The sequence below is a fragment of the Ammodytes marinus genome (genome assembly GCF_949987685.1).
Source record: "Ammodytes marinus genome assembly, chromosome: 2".
Classification (NCBI taxonomy): Eukaryota; Metazoa; Chordata; class Actinopteri; order Uranoscopiformes; family Ammodytidae; genus Ammodytes; species Ammodytes marinus.
This window is the reverse complement of record NC_137231.1, coordinates 20532093-20554863: the sequence shown is the minus strand read 5'-3', so window position 1 is coordinate 20554863 and position 22771 is coordinate 20532093. Positions and strand designations below refer to the sequence as shown.

Here is a 22771-nt window from a genome sequence, read left to right as displayed (position 1 = left end):
ACACACACACACGCACGCACGCACACACGCGCACACACACACACACACACACACACACACACACACACACACACACACACACATACCAAATACACACAAATGTCAATGGACTGCCTGTGGATTTGATATACGAGTGTACATGCGCACAGTCAGGTTTTTTTACACTCTGAGTCAGATAAACTGATTTTATGAGCTTAAAATGTAATTTATTAAATTGTAGAGGGGATACCGCCTCGGACAGGAACAATTCTGAGTAGTCTCTGAGGGGATTTGGATAATAGAGAGGGACTTTCAGTTTATTGACAAAACGTTGTTTAGACACTGTGAAGGATACAACCTGGCAACCCCCATCATCACCTGTCAAATACTGTTTTATCATCTTTGAATATTATCAGCAAAGACATTCAATTACACTGCATGTGGTGTGTTCAGTGATGTGTGTAAAGTGCTAGGTGTGTATGTGAATGTTGCTACAGTGGAGCCAAGTTGAGATATACAGTGTACTCTCTCACACCTCATCAAGCTAACCTGTCAGATTAATACACAATATAAAAAGGCCACTAATCTTGTAATTAGTGTAATCATTTTAAGTATTAAAATGCAGAACCTTTAATTTATTTAAAATATATCAATTAATAAATATATATTTCAATAATTAGATACCGTTAATGTATGTTTGTTACAGCAACAAAGACTATTTACTGTAGCCTTCAATTTATACTACAAGACAAGCACAGTGACAAGCCAATTTTGAAATATAGGAGGCTGCTGCCCTCTTGCCTGCAGAAGCGGAGTAGCACATAGCTGCGTTTACATTAACCCAGAGAAACCAGCGTTTACACATCTTCTTCACAACTGATCTATTGATGGAATGGTGCATTTAGAGAGAAAATACAATTAATCAGTGCCATAAAGAGTTCAAATCAAACAATTCTACTGAAGATCTGTTTACAATATCAAGTGGAAATGTCATATATCCACCCCAACACAGTCCTCTCCACAACACAACACACACACACACACACACACACACACACACACACACAGCATGAGCCGGACTGCCAGACATTGCTGAAATAGTTTGTGTCTTTGATGACATTGTCAAAACCAGACATTACAAACAACATGATATCCACCGGGTCACCAGACTGTGTGTGCACGCGCATTTGTGTGCCTGACGTGGAGGTGGATGTGGACAGACAGTCTGCCAGCCCAGATGTCATCAGAGTGACCAGTGGTCCCGTTTCCTGACCCCTGACCTTTCCAGATGGTGACACACAGCTCCCTCCATCAGTGAGCCCTCCAAGGAACACAGTCTATGTGTGTGTGTGTGTGTGTGTGTGTGTGTGTGTGTGTGTGTGTGTGTGTGTGTGTGTGTGTGTGTGTGTTTGTGTGTGTGTGTGTCTGTGTGTGTTTCAGTTTTTACCTAATGCTTACAACACTAATAGTGGTTGCTATGCCCAAAGCATCATAACCTCTAACTTTGGTGACCATGCCCTAAACACAAGCACCAACCCTAAAAACACAATAAGTGATTTGCACTGTTTGAAATTCTCGAACACACTTCTTGCAAAACAAGACACATTGTTCAAAAATTAAATCTCCTGCAATCATTGGGAAAACACATCTATTTAAAATACAAAACACAACTAAAATTGGAAAAGCACACAGACTCACACACATGAAAAAAAAAATAAAGCTAATATAATACCCGTCAGTGTGAGCCTTAGCATTACAAATAGACCTCAGGTGAGCTCAGTTCCTTTGTGAGACAGTAAGAGTTAGGGGAAGAGGACAAGAGAGAGCGGCAGGAGGACGAGGACAAAGAAGACAACAGACGGAGACAGGGTCACTATAGTGGACCATGTTATAGATCATGGCCTAACAATATAGGAAGCTGGTCTGAGATGTCAGCCCAACAACACAATAGCTCCATAATTAGGACATTTAGACTGGATATCAGGAATATTTTCGCTTTTGCTTCTCAAAGGATGACATTGCATGTGATGTCGATGAGGCGATGTAGCCAGACGCAAACGGGAGGCGGTATACAAAGGATTCATAATCCACTCGCCCCATTCCTTACACCACTTCTTTTATTTTATTTTACTGTAATTGTTTCAGAGTTCATAGTGACACACTGAATTGCTTGTTGAACTGTGATCCTACCTATTTGTTGTGTCTTTTTCTTTTGTTGGCCAAAACCATGAACTTTCAATATAAACTTTTTTTCAGAAGCTTTTCTATATTTTTTTCATGTGTCTTTTGAAAATATAGTGGATCAATCTTTCCAAAACATTCTGCAAGAGGTTGGATACGGCATGCAAGGCGATCTTTCCCCCGTTGCTTGGCAAGGGAGGACATTGCCTCTGACGTGGATGAGGTGATGTGGCCAGATGCCAACAGGAGAGAGGATCCATAGCCTAAATGTCTTCCAATCGTTCCCCTACAACACTATGTTTTGTAGAACATTCTAGTTGTACATTTCTTGTGTGTCTTTGTGTTTTTTTTTTACTTTTGCAAAAACCTGAAATGGCAAAATAAAATAAAAAATCTGAAGCGTTTACATTTTGTTTTCATGTGTCTAGATCAACTGTAGTGGATCAATCTTTCACAAAAAAATCTGTATGAGATTTTTAAAGTCATAAACCATCCAAAGTACTGAATACAGCTGTGTTTTGCATAAAGCACATCTGTGTGTTGTTGCTGCTAGGAAAGAGTAATTAAAAAGTGCATGTGTGTTTTGTTTTGATGCTAAAAACTGTTTTGAAATGGGATTGTTAGGTTTTGTTTCAAGAGTTTCATTTTGCCGTATAAATTAGAAGTTTATCTCCATGTGCTTTGTCCTATTCGGCCTGTGTGTTAAGTTTTGACACAGTGGGCCAAAGTCTGCAACATGTGTGTAAGCAATTGGCAAAAACTGTAATAAGTTCGAAAGACTGCAACAATGGTTTGAATGAATTTAAGCTGAAATATTTCAAAATATGATTGAGTGAGTGACAATGACACAACATACAACACATTTTCAGTCAAATAATTCAGGTATATTATGATATATTTGAAATGAAAACATTTTACTTTAGTGACACTTTGTGCCTTACCCGCACAACAGCACTCAAACATTATTTTATGCGATGTGTATATAATATGCTTCAGTATCTCAGATATTTTACTTGACTTTTTTTGTCTGCAAAGATTTATGACATTTCTGTACACTGCACAGAATAATTCATGTGATTTTCTTTTTTTGATTTTCTGAACCTAGAGATAAGCAGTAGCTGCTCTCTCTCCTCTACACTAATATATTCATTACTGTCATTAACCTTTCTGCAACACAGCCCCCTTATCTAATTATCCCTCTGTTACCACAGAACACACACACACACACACACACACACACACACACACACACACACACACACACACACACACACATACACACACACACACACACACACACTGATCTCAGCTGCTACCCCCCACTCACCCCATCCCCACCTCCGCTACCCCACATGTTGTTTGACAAATGAGTGGTCTCGCCTCATCAAGCACATGACAATGTAAACAGATGGGAAGTCGAGACGAGAACCCGTGCCAGCTCTAAGCACATACAAAAACATGCGCTCAGACACAAACACGCACATACACACACACACACACACACGCTAACACACATAGTACTAAATCCCCTAGCATATGTTGCAGTTATTCAAACAGCTATGCTCAGAGACACTTGCAGACGCTCGGGGAGTCTGGCTAACAGGAGGGTCTTTTAGAGCAGCAGCCAAAGAATAATCCTCTGATTTATTGATTTGACTCTGCCTTTGTGTCTTTATTATGGGGGTGCAGGTTGTTTGAGTTCAGTCAGACGGAGTACTAAGTACATTTACTCCAGTACTGCTCTAAAAGGGGAACTGAAGTGATTCTCCACAGCCAAGTCCATTTACAGGTTTTGTGAATAATTACTGCATGTAAAACGTTGTCTAAAGCTCTTGTGGCTAAAGGTTACATTAAAACAAATACAAATGTGTGGAGTTAGAGCAGGTGAGTTCACCAGACCTCTGTAGCCCGCTACTAATCTCTGCTTGAGACTGGAGGCTTCTAGCATAACACACCCAAAGCACCTGTTGGTGTTAAAGTTGCATCATGGGTAATGTTAGCATCGGGGTTTGACAACGAAAAAGATATCTCTGGTTCTGCTGCATTATTCTTTTTATCATAAAAAACCTCTCTATTATGAACCAATGTTGAAGACCTCTTTCAAGTACAATCTTAATGGACTTTACTTAATTTGACCTACATTAACTATTTACATTTTTATCTATTTTCATACTTCTATTTGACGACATTTCAGTGTTCTGTTTCATGATTTCTCAACTACATTACAGATTTCATGTATTGCCGAGAGCTGAAGGGTGTTAATAACAGCTGACAGTTACTGTAACGATTCACTTAAATTTAAAATCATATGACAGTCATAAAGTCATATACAGTTTCCACAAACTACGTACCTACACTTAATGAATAAAGATTTTGTGTTTTATCTGCTCAGTGGCATTAATACTAAATTTTTCTATTAAGACATGAACTTTACACACAGTTACACAGTGGCTTTGAAGTCATCACATTTGCAATGGCATTTATTAAAAAAGTTTAATCTGTGAAGGAATAAATAAACATAAACATAAATATAAACATTTAGATAACTGGTGGTTGTGGATTTTTCTTTTTAACCTTCAGACTAGTTTGATGCTGACCGTCAGGGTGGTTACAACACCATATGGTGTCTCAAATCACAGTCTAAAAGGGTTCACTTTGCTTCAAATGAACTAACTTTTAAAAAGTGGCATTGGAATATAACTATGCTAGTACGTCTCTATGGTTGCCAAGACTGTGGATCTGATCTGTTTTATATCTATTTTTCCAAGCTTGATTTTCAAGTCAGTTCAAAATGAAAAAAAAACTTCTGACAGAATCTGGGGAAGGAATTTCAGATGCTTTTATGAGAATCAAACAAGCTTTTCATATTCAGCATATTGACACCTTTACACACCACCCTTCAGCAGGCTGATAATGTGGATGATATCCAAGACATAAAGACATTCTTAAGATCACATGTACACATTAAAACATAATTACAGCCATGTACTGTATCGTAGCGATTGAAATTTAGCTCTGCTTTCATACTCAACTAATTTTAAATACTAATACCAGGTAATAAAATGACAGAAGGTTTTCCAAGCATCCGTGCAAATAAGAGAAAAAAATTCATCCTCAGCGGGAAGTAAAATAACAAGAAATGTAATACTGTGGGGTAATATAATAAAGATGGTGGGTTGTGGCCACAGTTAACAGCAGAACCACAATGTTAAAACTACTCTTAAATCATTTTAAAGAAATGCTCATGTCCTTGGCTTCACAGCTCTTTCTCTTTCTCTCTCTTCATTGCATATTCGCTTGGAGATTTGCAAACAAAATGAAGACATATCACATGTGGAAGAAACTCATGCAACCTAACTTTCACATTGCACAAAGTTTAACAGAGAATCATAAAATACGAAACAGCAGGACTTCAAGCTGTGGCTGAAATGCAGCTAGTGACATCATGCTTAAATAACCTTTTCATAACAAAACGAAACTGATGCAAAGTTGTGAACATTTCTGCTGGGATATCACTTCTGTCTGTGTGCTAAATTGTTTTGGTTATTCGCTATGATGCATGTCGTAGATCTGCAGAGATTATGTCTCACTTATCTTCTGTCAGGGTTCTGCCTTCGTAGTTCTTTCTTAAGCCCCCCAAGGCACATTTATATTTGTGATATTGGGCAACATAAATAACATTAACTTGACCTGACTTTCCACCTGTGCCGAGTTCACATTAAGTCAGATGTGGAGGTTGAGCTCTGATGAATTGTGTCAGGTGCAGCAGGAGAAGTTTGGTTTATTCCTGGGAGCATCTAAAACAGGCAGCGACTGATGGCCACTTTTTTCAGCAAAAGCAGCTTGCTTTGTTACCTGCCTGTAGGGTAAAAAAGAAACAGGTAGAACAAGAAATTCAGGGAAGAAAAACTGAACGCATTTTTTTTGTTTTGTTTGTGTATCCATGTTTTTTTTCAAATAGAAAAGCCTATTGCAACAATTAATAAACTTTTTGAGAACCATTTAACTCTATGATGGGGTCCCTAACTTATGCGTGCACCCACTTTAGTTAGACATCACGGATACACAACGTGCATTTCTGTGAGTAACACGTAATGTTAACTTTACTTTTGTTTATTTAAGGGGAAAAACCTGCACAGTGGACTTTCACACACCAGGGGGCAGCAAAGGTGACAATTAAGTGTTTTCATTGTCTGACTCACAAAGGTAACTTGTATAGATGAAAACATCCTGTCTTTGTTATGTACATTCAGCTCAATGCAACAGTTGTGTCTCACCTGGCCAGGTGCAGCACAGCCTCCAGAGTGTTGGAGCCATCTTTGGCACTAGTTTCACAGAAGAGTGTGCTGTATGTCTGTAGGTAAAACATTATTACATTATAACAGTATAAGTTATGGGTTATGACTTGGACTGACATGTGGATTAAAATAGGATAATAGTTAGTTGTAGATATGTAGCAGTTATTAATTCAATGTTTTTGTGTTTGTTTACCATGGCAAGTTTTTCTCCATAGCTGGTGGGAACACATTCAACTCCATCCACTCTAAGATCACTCTTATTGCCAACGAGCATGATGGGAATATCCTCATTGGACACATCCTGCCATTTAAAAAAAAACACAAAAAGGTTAAAAAAAAGGAACAAATGGTAAAAAAAAATGTTATTGCAAAAATTGGTCACTGGTGTAAACTGATCTTTTGTTCTGCATGCTTCATAGCATGTAATTACAGAAGGAATGTTCTGAATATTATTATATTATATATTATATAAGATGTACTACCTTTTCTTTTTTTTAATAATACAGTATATCATAATTTTTTTACTGACTTACATTTATACATATTGTATATATATATATATATATATATAAAATATTAATAATATAAATTGGCAAATTAACAGAAGTAAAGAAATCTTAAATATTTAAACATGTAGTTGGGTAGGAGTATAAAGGAGCATAAAATGGAAATACTCAAGTAAAGTACTCAAAATCCTACTGAATTACAGAAGTTAGTAGTTACATTCAACCACTGGTGTACAAAGTGCATTATATCAGACAGCACATGACAGAATACAAGCCACAAGCTGCATGCATGAATAAAAACAAAAACAAACACAACACATTCCAGTCAATGTTTATCCAACACTTACATATCTGCTGCATGTGAAAAAGAAAAAAAAACAAGCAAGATCACTTAGTTTGATATTCAAATTTAAATGTGACAACCAACTCCTATCGACAACACCTTATTATAGCACCAAGAGAAGATGGCATTTTAGTTAAGTAGATGAATTTCATTGTTATTCTGCTGAAGATGGGAAGGTATTTAGCTTTCTAGTGCAATGTAAACGTCAGTCCGTATGTTTCAGCAGACGAAGACAGTGCATTACCTCAATCATGTCCACCCACTCTCGGACATTAAGGAAGCTCTTTTCACAGCTGACGTCATACAGCAGCAACACGCCGTCCGCTCGCCGGAAATAAGACTTAGCAATGCTGCGAAACCTGAGACGAGAATACACACAAACATAATATGTGACCCCTTGTTTTCTCCAAGCAAGACAGGACATGAAACATGGTTAATTTATTTTTGTTATGATAGGACAAATACAGAACGCTGTTCATGAGCTGTTGTGTGTTTATATGAATTTTACTTTTTAGGAAGAACACGTGTACAAATAAGTATGTATAAATGAATTGCCCAAAAACTATTCAATTTAAGCATTACAGAGAATTCATTGAAAAGTGAATCTCTTTTTGCAAATTGTCACACCAACAAACCACAACCACACACACACACACCTCTCTTGTCCTGCAGTGTCCCATAGCTGTAATACAACGGGCTCTCCGTCCACAATTAATGTCTTCATCTGGAAATCCACTCCTAAGCACACAAAGGAGAACAACATGTCACACTCCTAAGCTGGTAAGGAATTGTAAATACGCATTTAACATGATAATAAGAACACTTGCATGACATTAATAATTACTAAGTCAGCTGACTCTTCCTTTTAGCATTTATTTGAGGAACCATAAAGCTTGTTGTGCTCATTAACATTGACGGAGAGTTGGCCGAACTCACCCAGTGTGGCGCTGGAGTTTAATTTGAATTCATTCTTGCAGAGGCGAAGCAGGAAGCTGGACTTTCCTACAGCAGCGTCTCCAGCCAGCACAATCCTGTAGGCCTTCTCTGATGCCATGTAGCTCAGGGCAGAGCTGTCCTTATCCACCTTCTGGAGGCAGCAGAGAGGCCAAATGAAGATAAGGGAGAGCCAGCTACCCACACAGCACTCATAAACTGACTGTATTTGCATTCTGCACATTTAAGTTGTGTACATTTGATAGAAATCTGACCAGTTGCTGTAAAGATATGTTTTAACTCAGTGAATATCCCTCTCTACAATCGTCCACTGGATACCCTTCCCTCTGCGTTCTCTCTCTTACCTGAACATTGATGGCACTGAGGGCTTTTCTTGTAGTTGGGGCTGGGGCTTCGGCCTCACTAATGGGATCAGATGGCTTCCAGTCCAACATTGAGCTACTCTCAGACCCGAATGCTGATTCTCCATCCTGTGTCTCTGCTGGCTGTGATGTAAACACATAGTAGCAGCCATTGGGACATTGATCTAAAACAAACAAATCTACTTCGACTCAGAATTTACTTAATTAATAAATAGGACTTTGTAACATCACAACCTGTACAGTTGCTGTGCACACAAGTGAGTGGTTGAAAGCCTGAACATAGTGTCCTGCCAAACAACGTAGCCTTTCATTTTTTATACTGCAAAAAAAGCTTCTTATCCAATACTGCTCTACTTTTACAACATTGTTTTATAGCCTTCTTTTATACTCTTGCCATGGTAATTTTGCTCTATCGCTCAACCACCTTGGTCCTGACTGAAAATCTCCATAACTATAAGATGGATTATAATGTAATGTTTCAGCGACGCTGATGCTTCCCTAGTGACTTAAATGATCATCTGACATATCCTCTTGTTTTAACGATGAAGTTGGCCATGGTGGTTTTCATTCAATTATCAACTATTGATGTGAACAATTCATAAATCAAATGACTTTTCATGTAGCACCATCATCAGTTCAAAATGTTAAATGTGCCTCACACTTTGGTGAACTTGCTAAACTCACGACCTTACCATCAGCCTGTACTGCACTAAGCAAATGTTAGCAGGCTAAGACAGTGAACGTGGTAAACATTGTATATGTTTAAACAAACATTACATTTTTACATAGGAGGTAAACATTCAACGTGCACACTTCTTTCAATGTGATTAACTCTCTTCTTGTCTCACCTCACTGTCAGAGTTTTCCTCGATCAAGCTGTCAAAGTGATCATATTCCTCCCTCTGCTCCTTCCTCTCTTCCTCCCCTTCCTCATCCAGGTGGAGTTTGACCTCGTGCTCTGAGTCGTAGCCTCCGTGGTGTGAGCCTCTGAGCGTGGACAGGCCGCTGTCCATGTAGACCTCGGGCAGGCTGTCCTCCTCACACTCACTGCTGTGTCTGCGCCTCAGGCCTGGGTCACACATGGCCAGGGCCAGAGTATCACAGCTGGGCCGGCGAGGGTACAGAGGGTAATCATCCATTTGCTGGGCGAACCTGCAGAGAGAGAGGATAGGGAAATAATCAGTGATAAAATATATATAAAAAAAGTTTTAATTCAGATTAATTACAATATTATTTTCCTGTGACGTTCTGTTGTTCTGCATTGGTCACAATTTAATGCGCGTAAAACGTTTTTTTTTTGACAAATCTTGCACGTGCCGTCAACCTTTTTTTATTATTTCCTCTGTAGAAAGTGCTCCACACAATTGTAGACTGAGGGTTCAAATCTTGCCAAGAGCCACTGAACTTATACCTATACATGTCAATATATGACAGAAAAAGGCTATAGCATTTGTAGGACTCATGTACTAAAATATGTATTGCCTCAATATTTTCTTTCCCGAGATTTATTAATAATTTCAAAAAAGAATCATAAAAACACGGGACGAGATATTAACTGTCCGTTGTGCCAATAGATGGTATTGATGCTCACACATGAGGTTTGCCTTGATGTTGAGTGACGTGGGAACTGATATGGGACAGATGTAAATTTCGGGACACATCCTCAGTAGTGTACCTTTGAATCAGTGGGTGTCTCGGCCTTTCATCAGCTATTCGTTCAAAACCATAGAAACACCACTAAACATGTGTTTTAACTTCTCATCGCATCAGCTTGGACAGCACCTTAAATAAATATCTCAAGGCACATTCAACATTTACTTTAGCATTGTGTAAATACACAGTTATGTATTATAGGTGGGAAACGCTTCTATCCCGAGCAAAATCATCTGGATTTGAGGTCACTGTGTACTTAAAGGCCTACTTCACCGGTTTGAATATGAAGGTGTATTGAATTCTGAGATCCTATGTAGTATAAATGTGCAAAAAAAATTGAAATTGGTTCATCCTAGCCTGAGAAAAGGCCGAAAGAGTGTTTTTTTAACCCTATATTAATCTTACTGTGACATCACAGTAAGATAAATATAGGGTTAAAAAAAAACCTTACTTTGTAAATATTACTGTGATTTCTCCTACTGTGACATCACAGTAATATTTACAAAGTAATTTTTTTTTTAACCCTATATTTATCTTACTGTGATGTCAGAGTAAGATTAATATAGGGTTAAAAAAAACACTCTTTCTGCCTTTTCTCAGGCTAGGATGAACTGATTTTTTTTTTTTTTGCACATTTATACTACATAGGATCTCAGAATTCAATACACCTTCATATTCAAACCGGTGAAGTAGGCCTTTAAGCAAAATCCCATTTGCACTGTAGATGCAAACCAATTAAACTTGATATACCTGGTGTAAAATAAAACCAGTACATTTATTAAACAGTTAATCATCCTAAATCTACTGTAATAAAATACTCAGTAAATATCTCTTTTAACAAATGTCAATGTGTTGTTCCTAAATGGAAGAATTAAAGTGCTTGGAAAATGGGACGATAATATCAGAAATTGAAAGGGTGGCAATTGATGCAAAAGGTGCTGTAAAATTTGAGCAGATTGTTTGGAAGTCTTACTTATCCATTAATGCGTAGGGTGATGAGTAGCAGATGCTTTTACTTCTGCTCCTGTCCCGTATTTCCCCAGGTGAGCCGCCATTACTAGACTGTAACGTACAACAATTAAAAATCAAATTAGTTTGCCATTGCTTTGTGTTGATTCTAACATGAGGTTGTTAGCTATTGAAACAATTTAATCAAACTCTGAACGTTATTGCTTAACATCTGTTATTTTCTGGCAATTTTGGAATGTGAACTAGTTTCAAATTTGAATAGTATTATGGAATAACTGCAGCCTTACCCTGCTGGTCTTCTCCAGAGTGGCTCTCAGACCATCGTTGCTGTCATGGAGCTTCCTGTTGGCTATCCTATCCACAAACACAAAGAAAAATAATTGTTGTTAGGAATGGTATTTAATACAAGGGATTTTTGAGTACAGTAAGATATCTCTGTGAGTATGATTCTGTTTGACGTACTGCAGCAACTCAATCTGGCTCTCTAGGATGTCTCGCTCGTCAGAGAAGTTATTCATTAGCTCCTCGTCTCTGCAACAACAAAAACAGCAACAACAAAATACTTGTTGGTTATTATGAATATTATGACTATAGTATTCCAAAAGAATGATAAGTGTTTTTACAACCCCAACAAGCAATGCAGAAAATGTGTTTCAGTGAGACACAAAACATGGCCTGAACATGCATCATGAGGATGGAATTTCCCAATGATGAAACCAAGCTGACTTTGAAACACTGACAAAGGATATGTATCCATGCCTCTGTATACCAGTTAATGTCAGCAAACCAAATATTTGAATTGCAGTCAGTGAAACCAGTCAACTTAAAGGCCTACTTCACCAGTTGGTGCAAAAAAAAATGAAATCGGATCATCCTAGCCTGAGAAAAGGCAGAAAGAGTGTTTTATGGTCTCACTGTCTAACCCTACATTTTCCTTACTGTGACATCACAGTAAGGGTCAGGATTAACAGGACAGCTGGGCCAAGGGAAGACTGAGGGAAGACTGAGGAAAGAAAAACCTCATTCATTATATTAAAATAGTGATGTTATAATGATAGAACGCTGGTTCCGTATGGGTGAAGTATTCCTTTAATGACCAGAGACCTAATTTAAGACAAACATGAGACACCTCAGAGATTGAGAAACACGACAGTATAAACACTGTGATGGTCCGAGGAGGCGGAGTGCTATCCCGTGGCCCTGTTGCTATGTAACGCCTCTGAAGAAGTTATTGTGTGTGTGGACTCACTCCAGGATATCCTGTTTCAGCTGTGACAAAACCAAAACAACCCCCAGGGAACACGTGTCAGAGGAGGGGTGTGGCCTCTGTTTCTCTCTCTCTCTTTGTCTCTGCTACAGGACTCCTTCACAGTGGCCTCGTTTGATAAGCAGAATAGATATACTCTGATATACTTATTCTTCCAAAACAAATTAATTTTATCTTTGACTAAAAACAGTTTTGAAATGTACAGTATATAAGCTGGACCATTTGGAGCTTTATGTGATAAAAGGCAGGGTGCACAAGTTTAGTATAGTACAGTAAAAGGAGCAAAAGGTGGAGCAAAAACCTGCTAGACTATGACTCAGTAATTCTAGTTTTAGACACTAGAATTTACACTGAAAGCTTAGAGTGTGTATTTATTTAGAGAATGGGAGATTACTGTATGTGTAGGCTCATGTAACAATTCAACTCACTGTGTTTAACTGGAAGAAAAAAAACATAATACCTATAAGACTGCACTTCAACTTTCACTTCTTGGAGAAAAAAAAACAAAGATTGACAAAAGGTAAGTAAACAGTAAGGAAACAAAAGCAGGCCAAACTATAGGGAATTCACCGGTCGCAGTTGATGCTTTGGTCGGTTAGCTCTGTCTTAAGCGAATCCATCTCGCTGTGCAGACAGGCCACTTTGGTCTGAGACTTCAGCAGCTCCTGTTTTAACCGCTGGTTCTCCTTCAGGAAGCAAAAAGGGGGGGGGGGAATGGATATGCATATGGGTGTTACAAACTAGGAAATCCCTGAAACAAAATTAACTGCAATTAAACCGTGAATGAGTACACTCAGTCTCACCAGCATTAGCTCATTGATCTTCTTCTTCAAAGCTGGACCCTCGTCTTTCACAGTGATGTTCTTGTACTTCTCTTCTATCTGAAAGACAAGTTCACAAATTAAGTTTTAAGGGTTAACCCAAATCAGATTTCAATTTTAAACTGTTTAGAAAAGGTAAAATGGTTTCTATCAAACAAAACACGGCACCATGTTTTGAGGCTTTAATGTGACTAGCTGTAACTTATGGTTTGCTTGATTATCTGCAGTCTGACATCCATTTACTGTAAGTGGATTGTAAATATGACTGCAGGAGTCTGTACTGATGGTGTAACAACATAGTGAGAAGGTAGTCAGTGTTTAGTCAAACAGGTGAAAAACGTACCATCTGCATCCTCTGGATCTTACACTGCAGCTCACACACTTCATGCTCGTAACTTGATCGTAACTCAGTCAGCGCGGCCTCTGTTTGCCTCTTTTCCTTCACAAAGGCAAAACAGAACACAAGCACATGAGAAAAAGCGTCAAATAACCAGTTGTAATTAGAAATGTTGTCTGTGTGTGTGTGTGTGTGTGTGTGTGTGTGTGTGTGTGTGTGTGTGTGTGTGTGTGTGTGTGTGTGTGTGTGTGTTGACTCAAGGTTGCACTAACCTTTATTAATATCGAGGTTAGGTTATGGTAAGCCCTGGTTATGGTAGGGTAAGTCTCCAGGATGTGAGTGTACGTCTATACAGTCAAGTGCGAAAGTTTGTGAACCCCTTGAGCCTTTTGGAATTTTATTTATTTTAACCATTATTAATTCATTTTTATCAATACCAGTATTTTTTATATGAAATAACAGATGTTTGTTTATCAATTCAACATTTTTATTTTCCAGAAATCAATTGTTAAAACAGATAAAACAAATTATTTGACGAATGTTGTATGTGCAAAAGTTTGTGAACCCTGAGCTGCATTGCTTAAATCGAGCAAGGTAAACACAATCAGGTTGGCCAAATTGGTTGATGAAATAGACCAATGTAATGAGAGATCTTTAGGAAAGAAATTGGGCGGCACTAGATAAAACAGAGATAAAACCAGGTCAGTTTAGGCTCACCAAAGTGAACCCATACAGGTCAGACATGCTAAAAGGGAAACAAATCTCAGAGGATCTCAGGAATAGAGTTTTGATGTTACACATTTGTCTGGGGACAGTTATAAATTCATAAAAAAAAATTTGAGCTCAATCGGTCCACCGTGAGGCAAATCATCTACAAATGGAGAGCTTTAAGAGTGACTTAACATCTGCCTAGAAGTGGACTTCCTTCAAAAATATCCTCAAGCGCCACAAGAAAAGTGATTTTTCAGGTAAAAGCCAACCCAAACATTACACCTGGAGATTTGCAGACAATTTGAAACCACCATTATTCACTTGGGAGAAGGTTCTCTAGGTGGTAGGCAGAATTGCGTTTTTGCCCAAACATGGCGGTTTTGGTTATGACCAAACAGTTCAATTTTTGACTAATCTGTCCACAGAATAAGACTTCAGGTATCTCCAGGTGCTCTCTGGCAAAGTTGTGACAAGCAGTTTTGTTCTTTTTTGAGAGCAGAGGCTTCTTCAGCAACCATCCCATGAAAGCCATGTTGACTGAGTTTTCTTCTTATTGTGGAACCATGCACATCTGTCCCAGATGCTGCAAGAGAGGTCTGCAAATCACCAGATGTAATGTTTGGGTTGGCTTTTAACTGAAAAATCACTTATCTTGTGGCGCTTGTGGATATTTTTGAAGGAAGTCCACTTCTAGGCAGATGTTCAGTCACTCTTAAAGCTCTTCATTTGTAGATGATTTGCCTCACGGTGGACCGATGGAGCTCAAACTTTTTTTTAAATAATTTATAGCTGTCCCCAGACAAATGTGCAGCATCACAACTCTATTCCTGAGATCCTCTGAGATTGTTTCCCCTTTTAGCATGTCTGACCTGTATGGGTTCACTTTGGTGAGCCTAAACTGACCTGGTTTTATCTCTGTTGTATCTAGTGCCGCCCAATTTCTTCCCTAAAGACCTCTCACTACATTGGTCCATTTCATGACTCAATTTGGCCCATCTGATTGTGTTTACCTGCTCCATTTAAGCAATGCAGCTCAGGGTTCACAAACTTTTGCACATACAACATTCGTCAAATAATTTGTTTTATCTGTTTTAACAATTGATTTCTGGAAAAGAAAAATGTTGAATTGATAAACAAACATCTGTTATTTCATATAAAAAATACTGGTATTGATAAAAATGAATTAATGATGGTTACAATAAATACAATTCCAAAATGTTCAAGGGGTTCACAAACTTTCGCACTTGACTGTATGTCCCCAAAAGATAACTAAAACCAAGTGTGTGTGTGTGTGTGTGTGTGTGTGTGTGTGTGTGTGTGTGTGTTTGCTCTCTCTACAGATATGTCATTTCTGTGACATGTTAATTTATAATACCTGCCTACCTTGTGAACAATGGATGGAGGCAAGTGTATCAGCCACTGCCTATGTATGATATCAAAACCTGCCTATGTATGATATCAAAACCAACAACAGCTCTCTAGGTATCAGCGCAGGTGCATACATATTATAGTGTGGGAGAATACAGGTGAATGCCGACTAATTTTGTGTGCCTTCTTTGGACAAAACAAACAGTTGGTTGGGTCAGAGAAGTACGCTTACATAAGTTTCCCATCGCAGCTTCTACCCTAAATTTGACTTCACTAATTGTGTCCATACATACATTTTCATACAAAAACCAAATAATCGCTTTGTATTCAATCAACAACAACAAACTAATAAAAGACTGTAAACTCATATGTTCCTGCAAACAGCAATATCTCAGGGTTCAGGTTAACTTCAAGTTGATAGCACATTATCTGGAGACTTAAATCACTGAGTATGGAGCCTGAGCCTTTATATATTTCCATCCACAAATCATCATCCCTTATCATCACAAATACATATAGCTTTAACATTTTAAACCCTGGAGGCTCAAACATGCTCTGTCTATTTACTGTTTCATATCTGGGATACACAGAGTTTTGAAATCCAGCTGTTTAGCAGGCCTGTCTGACTTTGGATCAGTTATCTGATGTTCCGCAGTGTACAATTTTTTGACATAAGGGAAGAGCTGAACAAACTCACACTGCTTATCGCTTTGACTACACAAACTGGAATAAATAAAAAGTCAAGTTGTATGTGTTTTATGGGGTCGTATGGGCCTGATGTGTGTGTGGGTCTGGGTTTGGTCGAACCTGCTCCCTTGTTTTCTTATCTGCAGCTTGAATGCGAAGTTCCATCTCCTCCTCCATTTCACTGAGCTGCATTGATGCTTGGTCCTGCGCTCTGCAAATAAAATAACAGGATCATTTCAATGTATTCAAATGATCTCCTTCCTTCATCCAGCCTTAATATATACATATGTGATTTATTTAACCTATTTCTTTTCTATTAGAAACCCCTTTCTAGTAGAGACTTTTTTCTCAGTTTTGGCATAGACCTGCTGTGGTAACACTCTGGCTTTGATTCACACAATAGAAATGTAACTGAGTTATGTATGTTACATTATACATAACGATGTTACAATGTGCTTCCATCAAATGTCATTTGAAAATATAGAAACCAGTAATTACTGTAGAAAATATGACATATGTGGTCAACAATCTTCATTTCACTTCATTTTAAAGATTTGAGTGTTTATGTGTGTGTGTGGTGTGTGTGTGTGTGTGCGTGCGTGCGTGCGTGCGTGTGTGTGTGTGTGTGTGTTTGTGTCACCGTTTGATTGCAAGGGCCAGGTTCTCCATCTCCGAGTTCTGCAGTTTGATCTCTTTGGTGAAGTTTACGATGACCTTTTCAAACTGAGGTATCATTCTGGGCTCAGTCAGACTGATGTTCTGGTACAATGTAGACGCTTGATTGCTCCTGGAAGATAATCAGAATTTAACATCAGCAAAGGCATGCACACTGTGAGGAATAAAATGTCAGCTTTGTCAGCTCTATGATGTGTAGCCTGACAGATCAGAGATGGCAAATGTAATCATCTTCATTCCGGTTGTCAAATATGTGGACACTTTGTTTCACTTTTATTTGCCAATGACTCCGCATCACTGCAGCATTTAGTTCCCAGACAAAACAAGACAGAAACCAGATTGTACGGATGTCTCCATGTAAGAGTAAACAGTTAACATTGCGTCAAGCGTAATCCCCAAGTTTATCCCATGTACTTCGTCCTACGTCAATACAATACAGTAATAAGTGTTCAGCGTCACAGCGAGACTGGGTCATATAAGTCTATTGTGTGTGTGTGTGTGTGTGTGTGTGTGTGTGTGTGTGTGTGTGTGTGTGTGTGTGTGTGTGTGTGTGTTCGCCTTCTGACAGGGCGGACTGGCTGTAATGCTAAAGCATATAGACACTGCTGCCTGTCTGTCAATAACTCGTGGTGACACACGGTCACACAAAAACTGATCATAAAAGGAACAAAGATGCACAGTTGCACATAGCAACTGTTGTTATGTTGTAATTGACACAAGCATGTGTTCAGGATTGAAGAAACATGCAACGATATTTGGGTTAGCCATCAAAGGATTAGAGTCCCAAAAACTGAAGTTTCAAAGAAATGGCGTAAATATAATTTCAAGTGACCCAAATATTGCAAATATACTCGCTCCTTTATTCAGTTATATCCTCTTTGCAGCCCTGGCCTGCTTTTCTGTGTTTGCTATTCATATTTCTTTCACATACTGTACCTGTATTCAACAACAACAACAACACTGAAACCCAAGAGCACACACAATTGCTGCACACAAATGGATAAAATAAAATAATACTATCTCAAGTATTTAATAACCAAACCGAATGAAGTAAAGGACATCTTGTAAGAAAGTCTTGTCAGTGTCTCAGTGTCAGCTGAGAGATTTAATTGTGTCAAACAAAATGAGCTGCTCATATGCCTCAGCCAGCAACGCAATTATGAAGAGGAATGTAATTGATTGTTTGCACTTGCTGTCTTCCTCTCATAGTTATACAACACTTTAAGTGTCTTAAGTGAGCTGTGTGCTTAATGTTTCCAAACTGCCTGTTCCTCAGCTGACTGTAACTTCTGGAAAAAAAATAAAAAACGCATTTAGAAGATGGCACCACTGTGACAATCAATGTCCCAATGCGACAGAATAGCAGCACAAGGACGAGTCCCATGCAATGCCTGGGGCCACACATGCACAAACACTCATAAAAACATACTGTTGAAACACATACACTGAAGATCCTTAGAAATGTATACATTACATACACAAACACAGACGTAGAGACACACTTAATTGGACATTATTCTTTACTATTGCCAATGTGATAGCAAAGCTTTGGTGCAAATATACCAAAGGAACCATGGCCAGACAATTCTTAAATGTTGACACATCGTCTAAAGAGCTGAGAGCCAAAATGAGACACTTCCATTTTTTATTTCAAATTAAACCATCTGGTCAAAGGATTATGAAATCAAGATTTTGAATCATGCTTATTATTTTGTGCTTTCAGTACATTTATAAATACTCCACTGATACATTTTGGTTAAAAATAAATTATAATTGAATTTTGATACCTTACTCCTTTCAAGACTTCCACTTGACCAAAGATTAAAAGATATGAGCTACCAGTCAAAACTTCAAGATATCCCAAATTAATTACTGAATCAATTAACTTGAGGTCAACACAAGGTCCTCTCATGCAAATATTGAGGATGCATTGTTGGACGCAAACCTTTAAACTTTACAGAGAAAATGCAAAGTGATAAGTCTATCAATTGTGAGGGACCATAGGGGAGGGACCAAAGAGAACAAGTGGAGCGGTTGAGGTATTTGGATTCGAATCTCTATCCCAACTGCCATTTTCTCCCCAAATCCTCCACCCCAGCTTTAATAGGCATTGCATTGAAACGTTATGTGACAAGGGACTTGCCGTGAACCAACAATGTTTCATTTTCAGTTCAAGTTCAAGTTGCCTGGATATTCATTCAGGAAATGTTTTGTCTTTTAACTGTAGAACACAGATCATTTTTTTTTTTTAAATGTACAACCCCTTTACATTCATTTCAGCCAGCCCCAAAACTTAAACCAAATATTAAACGTCCTCAAGTCAACCACAAGTAATCTGTTACAACAATAAAATATCACTCTGAGCCACATATAGTGAATGACAATAAAGTATTTCACCACTCAGTGAGTATATGTCCTTGTTTTTTTAAAGGGTGGAGCTTGGCTTCAAATTTGTACTTGGCTCCAGTTGAATACAGGTGTTCAAATTAGGTTTACTGAAACTGATAAAATCATTTACATTAAGAATTCTGACCTCTATCTCCAAAAAAGAGAAATAAAAACAATTGATGTACACATTTTTGACTATTTATATTCAAGAAGAATAACTAAAAACTCAGACAAATGTTTTGGTATTACTGTATTGTGAAAAGATGTGTTTACCAGAAGTCATTGGAATCTGGTTTCATTTTCCAGGATAAAAAGATGAATTCTTTGAAACTTTAAGAGCAGATTATTGAATTATCCGTTTAACAGCCAAGATAAATACATAACACACGGCTCATAACAGACCAGTGTCACTCTTTTTCTCGAAGTCACATCAGCTATTCAAATACAAATAAGCACAATAGGCCTACACATGTTACAAGGGTGTTTTTTTACTGGGGCAGTTTAGGGGTAAAAAAGCGATCCTCGACCCCTCGCACAGTAGCCTATATCATAAATGTTTCTCTTTCCTAGGGTGTTATTGTAGAGATCTTTACGCACACACTGCGCTCACAGTTTAACACATATGATCTACTGTAGCCTACATATTTCCATATTTATCTGCACCAGCACCAGCGAGGACTGGAGCCTACACTGCTCTCTCACCTGGGAATGAACTTGGCCTGATCGCCCATTCTGCTCTTGAAGTCCTCCCAGGCGGGGGACATGTCTCCGTCGTCCGACTCCATGATCTCCCCGTATCGGTCGTGAAAGCCACTGATGAACTCCTGCAGGGTGACCGTCCCGTCCCCGTCCACGTCCAGCCGCTCAAATATCCGGTCAGCCTCGACCGCGGACACCTGCAGCTCCTCACAGATGGTGAGGAACTCGCCTCTCTCGATCAGCCCGGAGTTGTCCACGTCGTAAGTGTGAAAGAGGGAGCACAGTCGGGCCTGCTCCTTTGCGCTCATTCCCCAGATGGGGGGTTGTGGCTGGCTGCAAAGGGGAGAAAAGGCGTTTCAATGAAAATAAGGTGACTTCTGACTGAGACGAATCCTCGAAACCCCTAAAGCACTAGCAGTGTCATATTCTCGTGACACTTGAAAACGGCAAAGGATAACTCCAAACGTCCAGACTTGTCCATTTTGACAGCTATTTTATGTTTAGGATGAAGAAAAAAACGATAGAAATTAATCCATTTTTGAACGATCGATTTATGAAACGTGCTGCTGTTTTGTCTTCAACAAATAATTTCCTCGTTCTGTTTTTAGCTAGTAGCCAGTCGAAGGGAGAGAGAAAACTGTGTCTGACTCAGGTGCGCCAGGCTTCAGTACCTGTGGGTGTGTGTGTGTGTGTGTGTGCGTGTGCGTGTGCGTGTGTGTGTGTGTGTGTGTGTGTGTGTGTGTGTGTGTGTGTGTGTGTGTGTCAGTCCTCTCTCTCACTTTCAACAATGGAGGCCTGCAGGGCCTGGGCCAATGAAAGTGCTTTCATTGTGGGGGAAATACTAATAGACTGTGTTGTACTTAAATAAACCTTATAAAAAGAGATCATGAACTAGTATAATAATTCCCAACATTTCTAAACCATACATTGACTGTAATCTATGTCATTTGTATGGGAAAAGTAATTATCTGGGGAAAGTAATTATCTGATATTACTTTGATTTTAATGTATTATTTTCTTTCTCAAAAAGGTTTTATCCATTGTATTGGAGATAAGAAGTAACATAAAACAAACATGATTATTATTATTATTATTGGACAACAATGGAAAGTACATCACAATTGTGACACAGTCAATAGTGGGCTGTGACTGATTACAGTTATTTCAAAATAATTAGTTGTTGAAATTTTGATATTTTGCTGTAGATAAAATAAACAAAGAACAGAATGATTAATTGATTTGAGCAGATCTTCATTTTACATGTAGGTCTAAACCGTACAAGTGAAGGCTTTTTTTTGTTTAAATGTTTATTTATGTGTAAGAGATGGAATGAATCCCACAGTTGTGTCATATCCAGGCAGCTTAAAGGTTCAGTAAGCGGAATGGTCAGTTTAGCTAACTTCCTGTCATTGACTGCAGTTAGCAGTCCCCTCCCTCGTCCCCACGTCACCACATTAATGCACTGCGGTCTTCAAACAGTGAGTTATCTAGCATCATCTCAGATAAGTAAGTGTAATAAAACATGATAAAAACCATCAAAATTTTTACCTGCTCCGCCATTGTAGGCACATTCACCCATCTGTCGCTCTGCGTGTGCACCGGCAGTGAGACGGGTGCCGGTTTGTAACGTTCTCTCTTGTGATTGGATATCAGTTTCGGGATCCCCGAAAAGTTTATGCCGATTACATGCACAGCGGGTGACTGAGAGATCGGCTTTATGAAACGCGCACACTATGTAAGTGATCACTGTATGAATAAAGAGCGATTTAACACTTGTATTAACATAAATACATCGCTTACTTCACCTTTAAAGTTATACATTGTTCATCATAACACTGTGTGCCTGACTTAGATTTTTGAACACTTGCATGGGTTTCTTGTCATCTCACCATGTGATTTTCTCTTCTTTTTCAGTGTCACTTTCTTCCTCATGGTTTCGTTCTTCAAAGCCACTGATGAACTCCTCTAAGGTCACCGTGCCGTCGTGGTCCACGTCCAGGCGCCTAAATATCCTGTCTGCTTCTTGGCTCGGGACATGGAGCCCCTGACAGATAGTAAAGAACTCGTTTTTTTCAATCCGACCTGATTTATCCTCATCGTAGGTGTGAAAGAGCAAAATCAGGCGGTTTCGTTCCTCCTCACTCATGCCCCTGGTTGATGCCATAGTTTTAGGTTTTAAAGTGTTTGTTAATATAACTATAACATAAACATAACTGCTATTTCAAACAGAGCCTACTGGAGCATTACTTTTCCTTCTGGTGAGAATCAGAGATGGTTGAAATCCTGCTGCTGTCAGGTGGAAGTAAAACATTTAGCTCCATGGTTGAAAAAGTCCCAGCACACTCTTCTACCTCTCTCTTATATCCTCGCCCCTAATCTGTTTCTTTCCATTTATGAAAGGCATTCACTCTTTATTCTTTTGGCAATGATAGTGTTGCAAATGCTTTAAAAACCCATGACTGGAAGAAAGTGGAAGCAACACGCAAGGCAAGCGAAGCGAACAGCATGCAGCAGTGGAGGTATAATGCTAAGAATGAATTGAAGGTACTTTTTGAAGGTCAAAGTTCAAAGAC

General features: G+C 38.8%; 1 protein-coding gene across 1 annotated transcript; it reads right to left on the bottom strand.

Moving 5' to 3' along the window:
* Positions 1-5048: 5048 nt before the first annotated feature.
* rasef (RAS and EF-hand domain containing) lies at positions 5049-22476 on the bottom strand. Its single transcript, XM_080042249.1, has 18 exons — positions 22088-22476; positions 20202-20531; positions 17077-17223; positions 16557-16647; positions 13677-13772; positions 13316-13393; positions 13083-13198; positions 11708-11776; positions 11533-11599; positions 11250-11338; positions 9472-9775; positions 8606-8746; positions 8244-8394; positions 7964-8045; positions 7552-7666; positions 6652-6759; positions 6438-6514; positions 5049-6019 (listed from the first exon to the last, which is right to left on the bottom strand). Exons 1-18 carry the CDS (start codon positions 22360-22362, stop codon positions 5917-5919), a joined length of 2439 nt encoding a protein of 812 aa, XP_079898375.1. The 5' UTR covers positions 22363-22476; the 3' UTR covers positions 5049-5916.
* Between the last annotated feature and the right edge of the window lie 295 nt (positions 22477-22771).